We start from the raw sequence: 11684 nt of genomic DNA on the forward strand, positions 1-11684 counted from the left end.
CAGTTTTACTTCTTCTTTTCCAATTTGTATTCCTTTTATTTCTCTTTCTTCTCTGATTGCCATGGCTAGGACTTCCAAACTATGTTGAATAATAGTGGTGAGAGTGGACATCCTTGTCTTGCTCCTGATCTTAGAGAAAATGCTTTCAGTTTTTCACCATTGAGAACGACGTTGGCTGCTGTGGCTTTGTCGTATGCGGCCTTTGTTATGTGGAGGTCGGCTCCCTCTGTGCCCACTCTCTGGAGTCTGGGTTTGTTTTTATTACTATGGCACAGGAGTCATACTCACCATGTGTCATTTCTGTATAAAAACTTGTAAATTCCAAGTCCCAGAAGGAAAAACTCTGTAAGCAGGTATACTTATATTCATCAGCTCTTTTTCCCTTCAGAGACTAACAGGCCTGCGGTGTATTATAGAAAAAGGAGCTGCTTCCCCCAATCACATAGGTTACTTCAACATTTTAGGAACCCAGCCGAAATCAAAATGTCTAAAGATGAACGTTTGTTATCCCTGAAATTCTCAAACTAAGAAAGCTGCTTTCTGTTTCCTTGGCTGCCATCTAGTGGTCAGTGATGTAGTGACACTAAAACAACACTACATCTTACGGAAGACTCCGAAGATATATCTGCCTGTCTTTAACCTAGAGGGGTGGGATAGGGAGGGTGGGAGGAAGACGCAAGAGGGAAGAGATATGGGGATATATGTATACGTATAGCTGATTCACTTTGTTATACAGCAGAAACTAACACACCTTTGTAAAGCAATTATACTCCAATAAAGTTGTTTAAAAAAAGCTAAAAACACAGTTAATTAAAGAAATATTACTGCAGGCATGAGGCAATTATCCTTTCTCATAATTCCTATTTAGATTCCAAAGTGTCATTCCCTTTCCTGTTTCCTGGTCTACAATCTTTTCCATGAAAAGACAAGTGATTCAACTATCACATATCGCTTTAGCTCTAGCACTGTGCATTAGGACTGGGGCTAAAAGGATGAATAAGATAAGGTCCCTTGCCTTCCCTGGAGGAGAGACATGAACTCAAATAATGAGCAGTGTGATGAGTGCTTAAATCCAGAATAGATGAGTCATCAAGGACACAAAGAAGAAAGAAAATCTGTTCTATTGGCCAAAAGAGTTTGAGTGGAGGCTTGCATGGTGGGTGGAGGTTCTCCAGACAGACAAGAGCAGAGAAGCATGTAAGAGAGATGGGAGGCTGTGTGCTGGGGAATATTGAGAAACCATATGAGGAAGATAGCCAGGGACTAGATCAGGAACAGCCTTTGGAGGCTGCATTCTTTAGCTAGTCCCGTAACAAACAACCTTGAAACCCCAGTAGCATCCAACAAATATCACTTATTTCTTACTCGTGACTGCAAGTGGGCTGGGCTATCTGTGCCCTACTTGTCTCTCAGCCTCTCCTGGGACCCTCCCAGGACCTGTGGACTAGCCTGGGAGTGTTCTTTTCATGTTACTGGTAGAAGCACAAGAGGAAAAGCAGAAACGTGTAAAGCGTCTTAAGGCTGAGGCGCGGAGCTAACCTGCTCTCTCTTCCCTGGATTCTATTAGCCAAAGCATGCCACTTGGCTGAACCCAAGTCAGAGGCAGGGAAACATCTTCCATTCCTTTAGTGGGAGGGCTCTGAGGTCACATGTCAAAGGACTCAAATTGGGGGAGTGTAGGAATTGGGGCCAATGATGCCATCTGCCACAAGTTCTATCTTGGAAATGCTGAGTTTGAGGTAACCGTGGTTTTGTCTAAAATGTGGTTGGAAAACAGTTTTGTAGCTCAAAATATAGGTCTGGCTTTGAGTGATGGACCCAGGAGTGCCAATACCCCAAACATGAACCCTTGTGGACCCCATCCCACACGAACTGGTCCAGAATCTCTAGGAGTGAGACAGGAAATCTACATTTTTACTGATTCCCCAAATGATGATTCACAGTCTCTGAAGGCTGAGACCCACTGGTGGATAAATGACAAAAAATGACACTGCCTTAAAGTTTTGAAAGAAACCAGGACTGCTTTGTACCAGAACATGGCCTCCACACCACATCCATTTACCCACCTCCCAAAACTTAGGCAGTGAGACCCCTGCCAGCCCAAAATGCTGCCATTCTGTGCAAACCCAGCTAAACTCTACCATGCTGGTGGCTAAACCATCAATTGGTGAGTGTTAGTTAATGATATTCCCTCAGGGCTAATTTTCACCTGGCAACAAAGCTTAAGTTTTAAGAAAGGCATTTAATGTAAAGCTGCAATCTCTGCTAAGGCAGGTGAGGACAGTCTTTGAAGAGCCTGTGAAACTATGTGCCTCCACTAGAGGTTTATTCTGCTGGCTTTACAAACCTCACTACTCAGCTTATCAGAGTTAACTTTTACTAAAAACTACACTTGTCTCTCCCCCAAGGTGTTCTCTGACTTTGACTTTGCTCTCTGAAAGTTCGGGTCCGAGCCTGAGCCTAAAATATCTGCTGCCTTCTCCAAAAAGAAAATGAAGGAGGAAAAGAAAAGCCCTCTCATGACTCAATTTTTTTGTGTGTATTATTTAAAGACATGCAAAGCCTAGAGAAGCTCCTGAGAGATGCTGTAATCTACGGCCAGCCTCGAACCCGCAGAGCTTGGAAAAAGATTCTCATCCTAGTGGAGGGCATCTACAGGTATGTAAATAACCGGAGACCTTTTCACACACGGAGGCCCACAGCGAGCTGACAGAAGGGGCAAGGTTGACCTCTCCTAGTTAAATGGAAAAATGAGTTCGATATAGGTGTTATGAAGGGACCTGAGTCAGAGCTATCAATGTGAACCATCAGGTCTTGGGTCACCTGTCTTTTCAATGACTATACATATGGCGGAGCACATTGGAGGCTGGCATACTTAAGAAGGTGTCTTCAGAAACATCCTGACAGAGCATTGCTAACTTGTATTGATTCCACTACCTTTGGCTGCTCCACAGTTTCAAAGGCTTTTAGGGGATGGGTTATTCAACCTCAGAACACTCTTTGCCTTTATGACCAAGGCAGGAAAGTAGATACTGCTGGTGGGCACCCAGCTGCCTCTAACTCAATAGTGCACCCAAACTCCAGGCTTGCTGAACTTGGCCAATTGTTAGCATCAGACTACAAAAAGCCTGCACATTTTCTTCAAGGTAAGACTAACCTGGAGTACAATTCTTGATGCAGAGCTGGGAAGAGGGGGAGATGGTCTTAGCACCTGAAGGCATGCTCAGCCTTCCCACAGCTTTTAGGCTGAGCAGACAAAACATCCACTAAGCCAGTCAGAGCTGCACTTTTATATTGCTGGTTGTGATTGAATTTGCTTCATTCTATGTCTCAATTGATGATCGTTACTAAGGTAGAAACTGCTCCCAAGTTTGTCTTCTGTTGGAGGCCCTAGTCCATGAGTCAAGGAAACATTACTTCAGAGTTACTCACTCCTAAATCAATTTTCAATCTGAATGTTAGAAGAAGCAAGGGTAATGTTTCCTATGGATTAATTACGGGAAAGTGAACAAGATTAAAAGGAAGGGAATGAGAGCTTAACTTCCCAACAAGGGGAAGTGTGGCTGCAAAGGAGGCTTGAGATCAGGAGCAGCCTCCGCCCACCCCCCCCCACCCCCCCACCCCCGCCCCGCCGCAGCTAATGGAATCCGTCCCTGGGGGCACCACACAAGCACATTCGGCAATTTTCAGTTGTCACAACTGCAGTCAAGTACTGCTGGCATCTGGTGGGCAGAGGCCAGGGATGCTGCTAAACCTCCTACAATGCACAGGATAGTCCCCTACAATGGAGAATTATCCGGCTCAAAATGTCAACAGTGCCGAGTTTGGGAAACCCTGCTGTGGAATAATGTAACCACTCACTGGCCCTGAACTTGTTACTTTTAGGAAATAATCTCATCTTGACTCTGGGCTGTCATAACCTCAAGCACGGGTCTTTCTCCCTGTGTGATCTGTGCCAGATGCCAGCCTGGGAGGGGAGACCTTATCTAAACACCTGTCAGTCAAGTCTGGACTGGTGGGAGCACAGATCAGCAGAGCAAGAGCAGACGGGCATCTCCTTTAACCAGAGTAAACAGAACCCAACTGCAAATAAACAGAACTTGGCTTCACTAAAGAGAAGTTGTGTTCTAAGTACTTTGATCATGGCTGAAATTAAGTGGACCACCAGCGTTTCACTGTCAAATATTCCCATCAGTTATACAAAGAAACCCCTCTGCTAATGGCTATGCTGGGCCTGGGTCCTACCATGATATCAGGAGGATAGGGGAGCCAGGTGTGGACTTCAGCTCCAAAACAGGGTGGCAACAAACTACAGCTTAGGGTTCACTAGCAATGGTGACCGCCCAGTGACCTACTGCTGTGAAATGAGCCACCTCAAAGCACAGTGGCTTACACAGCAATGAGTTATTATTTCCCACGCTACCGTGGGTTGTCTGGACCAACTGGGCAGCTCTGCTCCATGTGACATTTATTGGGGTCATTCATGCGGCTTCTTTCAATGGGGTGTTTGGCTGGGGCTGGAACATCCAAAATGACCTCACTCACACATGTGGGCTCTTGGTACTGGCTGTTGACTGAGGTGCCTTATTCTCTCCTCTTCTCTGGGGTGCTTTCTCTATCTGTAGGTTTTTCTCATTCAGCATTCTAGCTAGAGCTTCCTTACAACATGGTGGCTGGCTTCCAAGAGAATGAAAGCAGAAGTTGCCAGCCTTTTAAGGGCTGGGCCCAGAACTGGTACAACATCACTATGCCATATTCTATTGGTCAAAGCATGACACGAGTCTAGCCCAGATTCAAGGAGAGGAGAAACAGACCCCACCTTTTGATGGGAGGATTGGCTTGTGTATACAGGGAGGGGAAGACTTACAGGCAACCATCTTCGGAAGCAATCTACCACAGCAGCTCCATCAATCCGACATGTATACAGGGAGAAGTCTCCACTGTCCATGGACTTGCCTTCTCAGAGATGTTCCTTTTTTCTCACCTGCACAGGAATCTTGTCTTTAAATGAGACTGTGACCTAAAGGCACTCATTCATAGATAGGAAACAGGATCCTTCTTAAACAGGCCTCAGTACCTCCTGGGACCTCAGTTTCCTCGTCTGTAAAATAAGACTAGCCTAGAGTAGAGTTCTGGAACATATGGATGTTTTCATTTGCTGCTCTCACCAGAAAATGAAATTATTTCCCACAAGATTTTCCAAAGGGCCAGGGTTATGAATGTGAAACCAGTAGTTCACAAATGTACTTCTACTTTCCAGAGATGTATTATGGTTGTATACCTTGTTAGAATCCACACAAAACCTCCTTAGAGTTTCACTCCCAGATCTTTCTTATCTCTGGCTGTGGTTTGCGCCCATGGGTAAAGTCTCCCTACCACAGACAGCTCACATAAATCAATTTCTTCAAGACTCCAAAAAAGAGCAGTCAGCCAAATAAGACAGTTTCAGGTAGGTATCAAGGTAGGAAAGGCTAGATACCAAATCCAAGAAGTCAGTAAACTCCACAAAAGCAGTTATGATAATAATAATAATAGTAGCAATAATAATATCATCATCCATAGATCATGTATGTATTAATATTTTTATATAGACTATAGGGGAGTCAGGATTTGGAGGGAGGCCTGGGACATGGGTGTAGCTCCTGTGTTGCTGCCTATAACTATGTGCCCTTCATAGGGTTCTTTTGTAAGAATTAAATGAGATCACATAAGCTAGTGCTTCGAGAAGCCCAGCGCATAGTAAACCCACAACCAAGGGTAGCTGTCTTCATCATCAAATTTATTTTCCGTTGAGGAAGTTGCAACCCAGAAAACAATAAGCCATCCGCATGGCGAAGCTGTTTGACTCTTGAAGGATGGGTGTCAGAGGACAGGGTTCACATTTATCATGTGTTATTGCTAAACATTTCACATGTGCTATCTTGGGTAAGTGCCTCCAGTACTCCTAAGTTTATTGTGAGGATGAAGACACTCAGGTTCCAAGACCTAGATAACTTGCCCCTGGGCAGATAACTGAGATAAATCAGAGCTGGGATTCAAACCAGGTGGCCCTGCTGGGACAGAGACCCAATGTAAACAGAAGAATCAGCCCATGTGTCCACATCCAATGAAGTAAATGTGGAAAATGCAAGGTCATCCATTTGACTTTCACCATCAACCTGTCTAGGGCTCGGTTTCTTCATCGGTAAAATCGGGAGATTGAAACTTGAAGTGTAGAGTTCCATGATTCCATGATTTGGGGTTTAGAAGTACAATAGTATTATTTTAGTGTTCTCACCTGCATTTTCTTTTAAGTATTGTTTTAAAGTCACAGTCTTCTAGTTTTGTGTCTCTGAGAAGCCTAGTGGTTGATTCACGGTGGTCGAAAAATCTCCAAATTATTCAAAAATACACTAGAGATGGGGAGAGAGGTCCCAAATAACTGGGGATATAAACTAGCATAGCTGGAGCCCAAACTTTCAAAATAAAATTAATCAAGAAATACTGTCCAACCTTTTCCAAAAATACACATATAAACAAATGTTGAAATCTCAGAATGCCATTTTCTCTAAGAATGAAAGCCATTCTCCTGCCCAGAATAATGTAAGTTTAAGGACTGAGATCTTCAGTGGTAAACTCTCACCTATATCTCTGTGGTTTAAACAAAGACAAAGAAAAAGAAAACAGTAGTTACTTTATTTTTAATTAAGCTTAGTTCCTTTTTTCCCCTTTCTTTCCACCTTCCTTTCTCCCCTTGGATTGTACTCAAGGCCCACCAAGGAGATTTTTCCACCATGTAAGTTGGCAAACCAGTGGTTTAAATCCCAATCCTGCCAGTGGGTAATATGGTTTATAGGTGGAGGAGAAGGTGGTGAGAGCGAGATTTCAAAAAGGAGTCTTGTCACTTAGCTAATACATTATGTAATAGAAAAGATATAAAGAAATTATTCACTGACTTGCTGGTTTAATAATCATTCAAGTCCCTGCCCAGAACTTCAGATTAACTGGTGGAATTATCTTTACCTACAGTTGTAGTTTAGTTGTTTTTTTTCTATTCAAGTCAAAAGAAAACACAACCTTCCACTCAGGAAGAAAGAATAAAACACTGTTCTTGGGTTTGTTTGGTTTTTTTAAAATCGTTTCTGGCACAGTGTTCTTTGACAGCAATTTGCAGCAATAACATAGATAGCCTTTTCATGTAAACACCAAACTCAATGTCCCACTACAGGGAAAGGTTCAATTCAAATTTGGTCACATTGAGAGAATGAAAACTTAGTGTGGGTAAATATAGCTCTTTATGAAAACTGAATTCCCTCTAGGATTCATGTGTGCACTACATTAACTCCTGAAATCAGCAGTATTGTGGAGTCATTAATCTTCGAGGAAGAAATATAAACCAGGTGAGCAGGCTCCTAACATCAGCTAGATCGGCCCAAGCAAAGATGGCTAATTAGCTGCCCGGAGTGTCTGCAAACTGTTCAACATTAACTCCGGTTCCTGCCAAACTCAGTTCCAGAACAAAGAATGGCTATTTGTGACATGTCAGGCTTTTAGCATGTTTGTGTTACCAATTTAGAACATTTTAAAAGATGAGAAGGTTCTAGAATTTTGAGGGCATACAGCCATTTATTATGTATGACACCCATATGCTTTCTTCCTGGAAAATTCAGCACAGAGCATTGTCAAGGGCTCCCAATTTCTCAAATTAGGCCTCGTTGCTACCATTTCCTCCTAAGCTCCACCTGAGAACAAAAACAAGCCAATGGGTGCTCATTATATGTCAGACACTTTACAAGAATTATTTCTAGTCATTCTTATAAAGGCCTTATGAGCAGTGTGCCATCATCATGCTTATTTTATATCCGAGGAAACTGAGGCAAAGAACAGCAAATAAGTTGCCCAAGTCCTCAGTTAGTAAGTGGTGTGGCTACCATCTCAGCTTAGGCAGTCAGCTGGCTGGACCTCCTCCCCTTCAATGGAAACAACTTTAACAAGCAATTACTCTAAGAAAATACTGGAATTAACTTACAAACTTCTATAAGAGAAAATGAATCTATTTGGTCTTCATGTCATTAAAATCTGAAAACAGCCTTTCAGAATGACCTTGTAAAAAGCACAAATGTAATAAGCTGGACTTCATTAAAATTAAGAACTTTTGCTCTGCAAGACAATGCCAAGAGCATTAGAAAGACATGCCACAGACTGGGAGAAAATATTTGCAAAAGATACATTTGATAAAGCATCATTATCTAAAAGATACAAAAAACTCTTAGAACTCAACAATAAGAAAACAAACAGCCGGGTTAAACAATGGGCCAAAGACCTTAACAGATACCTCACCAAAGATTTACAGATGGAAATAAGCATGTGAAAAGATGCTCCGCATCATATGCCATCCGGGAAAATACAAATTAAAACAATGAGATACCACTACACACCTGTTAGAAGCTCACAATCTGGGACACTGTCAACAGTAAACGCTGGCGAGAATGTGCAGTAACCCGGAGCTCTCATTCACTGCTGGTGGGAATGCAAAATGGTCCAGCCACTTTAGATGACGGATTGGTGGTTTCTTACAAGCATGCTCTTACAATACAATCCAGCAATCAGGCTCCTTGATATTTACCCAAAGGAGTTGAAAACTTGTGTCCACTCAAAACCCTGCACACAGATGCTTGTAGCATCTTTATTTATAATTGCCCAAACTTGGAAGCCACCAAAAGGCCCTTCAGTCGGCAAATGGCTAAATAAACTTTGGTCCATCCAGACAATGGAATTTTATTCAGCACTAAAAAGAAATGAGCAGGAGCCATGAAAAGATGTGGAGGAAACTTAAATGCATATTATTAAGTGAAAGAAGCCAATCTGAAAACGTTACATAGTGAATGATTTCATCTACATAATGTTCTGAGAAAGGCATTACTATAGAAACAGCAAAAAGATCCCTGGTTGCCATGGGTTGGGTGTGGAGAGGGATAAGTAGGTAAGCACAGTGGATTTTTAGGGCAGTGAAAGTAGTTTGTGTGATACTATAATGATGGATACGTGTCATTATGCATTCGTCCAAACCCATAGAACGTATGATGCCAAAACTCAGCCTCTGTGCACCAATACCAAATCAAATCTTGGAGACAGAGTTTTGGGTGAAGTAGAAAGGAATAACTTTATTGCTTTGCCTGACAAAGGGGGACACAGGGGCTAATGCCCTCAAAACTGTGTGTCCCAACCTGGGGGGATTTGGTGAGGAGTTTTATAACAATGGTTCAAGGATGGAGTTGCTGATAAGGATCAGGGTGTGTGCAGGGCCTGCATTCCTTTAATCTAGCCTCTGGTGGTCTTTTGATGAGCTTCTGTGGTTCTGGAGGTGATCAAATTGACCTCTCTGGAATGAAGAGTGCTTCATCAAGTAGTTAACATCCTCCATTTGTTGAGGGTTTTAGTTCTGCCAAAACTTGGAAGCAACCAAAATGTCCTTCAGTTGGCAAATGGATAAATAATGAGAAGAGCTCAAAGATATTGTTATGTGTATCCCTTGAGGCAGAACTAGGACCCTGACCCAAGGCCACACTATTGTTTCTTGACTGCTCTTCCCTTGTCTCTGCATCCCTTCTCTTCCCTGATTAGCAACTGTTTGAACCTGCCCTTTGGAACTCAGGGAAGGTCATGAAAGCTGAAACCTATTTCCTACAAATAAGAAACAGGGGACAGAAGGCTTTTGTGCCCAGGAGCCCCACAGGGTCCTGCTTGGTTTCACATACAATGCCAAGAGTGAACCCTAATATAAACTATGGGCTTTAGATGATGATGCACCAATGTAGGTTAATCAGTTGAAACAAATGTACCACTTTGGCGGGTGATGTTGATAATGGGTGAGGGTATGCATATGTCAGGCGGGGGTATATGGGAAATCTCTGTACCCTCTACTCAATTTTACTGTGAACCTAAAACTGCTCTGAAAAATAAAGTCCTTTAAAAAAAAAGAAAAAGCGTCCAACACCTGTTGGTCTGGGTAACTACATAACAGCTGGACTGTTTTGACTGAATCGACCTAACACTTAAATTATTTTTTAATACATTAAATAAATACATAAACTAATTAAGAAGAAGGGAGAAGTTCAACTCTGTTTGTGTCAATTGACTAGTTCTTGAACTAAATTGATGGGTTGCTTGAACTGTTTGACAAGCTCCTTCATGGGGGTGAGGGTGTGAGTCTGTGTGTTTTCATAGAACTGGCCTGTCAGTGCAGTCAAAACTGTGTGAGCTGTGGACACAGCTTAAGAAGTGTTCTGAGAACTGATTAAAGACAAGAGTTCTTCTAAATCCATTGGGTTCCAAGAGGTGCCATGTAAATATCAATGTTCATTTCACTTACTTATTTACTTCCTGTCTTTCCCTTTGCTGGAGGACTAGAAGTGTTTTTGCAATTTAAAATACCGTGTAAATTTACCAAATTACAATAATACCATGAAAAATTAAGCACTTGGGGCTAAAACAAAAGTTGATCTATAGCAGTGGTTCTCAGAGTGCTGTCTCCAACTAGCAGTAGGGGAATCTCCCAGGAGCTTGGTAGAAATGCAAATTCGAAGCCCATACCAGACCTACTAAATCAGAAACTCTGGGGGTGGGACCCAGCAATCTGTGTTGTAACAAACCATTCAAGGGATTCTGATGTTCACTCAAGATTGAGAACCATTGCCCTAAAAGAAAAGAAGGGACACCACCAGAAGCCTCTAATAAGCCTTTGAGTTCAGTGAGGACTGAACAGGAGACCCTAAGGACTTTCTCCCATGCTTTAATAAATTTATAATGTCTTAAAGTTCTTTTGGGTGTTTTTAATTCCTTCTTTTAATCTTTGGCAATTCAAGCACTGAGTTTAGGTCAGACAGAACTGGCCAAGTAGACAGTAGCAGGCTGATGAAGATACATCAACATAGAGCAATTTAATTAAAACTAGCAAAATACCTAGAATCCGACATGGTCAGTCTAGTTATGCTAGTCGGCTTTACTAATATTGATAAATTGATCAACAATGCAGTGAGCTGTTTACTTGGGAATTAGCTATAACAACTCAAAGCACTTAAATCCACTGAACGTAAATTATTTTTTTTCCCCAAGTGAAATAATGCCAGAGCAGCCTTACAAGATTGAGAGGGTTGTCTCCACCAAATAAAATATGCCTTAAGAAGAAAGGAATGGTATGTCCCTCTCATCCCTGTCTGGTGTCAGGGCAGGCTGTCTGAGAAGTACTGAAAGGTAGAGTGACACAGAGCTTCCCCGGAGGGTACACATGGGTGACGAGCATTTCTTCTTATGCCCTAGCATGGAAGGTTCCATCGTGCGTCTGTCCCAGATCGTGGCTCTAAAGAAGAAATACAAGGCTTACCTCTACGTAGATGAAGCTCACAGTATTGGGTCCGTGGGCCCGACTGGCCGGGGTGTGATGGAGTTCTTTGCTATGGACCCCAGAGATATTGATGTATTTATGGGCACATTCACCAAAAGCTTTGGCGCCTCGGGAGGTTACATAGCTGGAAGGAAGGTAAGAGACAGATTCCTTTTGTCTGTTTAAAACCTGAGTGCCGGGGCTTCCCTGGTGGCGCAGTGGTTGAGAATCCGCCTGCCGATGCAGGGGACGCGGGTTCGTGCCCCGGTCCGGGAAGATCCCACATGCCGCGGAGCGGCTGGGCCCGTGAGCCATGGCCGCT

At 42.8% G+C, this 11684-nt stretch overlaps 1 protein-coding gene across 1 annotated transcript in view; it reads left to right on the forward strand.

Annotated features, from left to right (window-relative positions):
• SPTLC3 (serine palmitoyltransferase long chain base subunit 3) overlaps positions 1-11684 on the forward strand; it is a 133181-nt gene that overhangs the window by 77375 nt on the left and 44122 nt on the right. Inside the window, exons 8-9 of the mRNA XM_055090661.1 lie at positions 2553-2658; positions 11299-11518. Coding sequence (XP_054946636.1) covers positions 2553-2658; positions 11299-11518 — 326 coding nt within the window. The remainder of the gene's footprint in view (positions 1-2552; positions 2659-11298; positions 11519-11684) is intronic.

Source organism: Physeter macrocephalus, chromosome 14 (genome assembly GCF_002837175.3).
Source record: "Physeter macrocephalus isolate SW-GA chromosome 14, ASM283717v5, whole genome shotgun sequence".
Taxonomy (NCBI): domain Eukaryota; kingdom Metazoa; phylum Chordata; class Mammalia; order Artiodactyla; family Physeteridae; genus Physeter; species Physeter macrocephalus.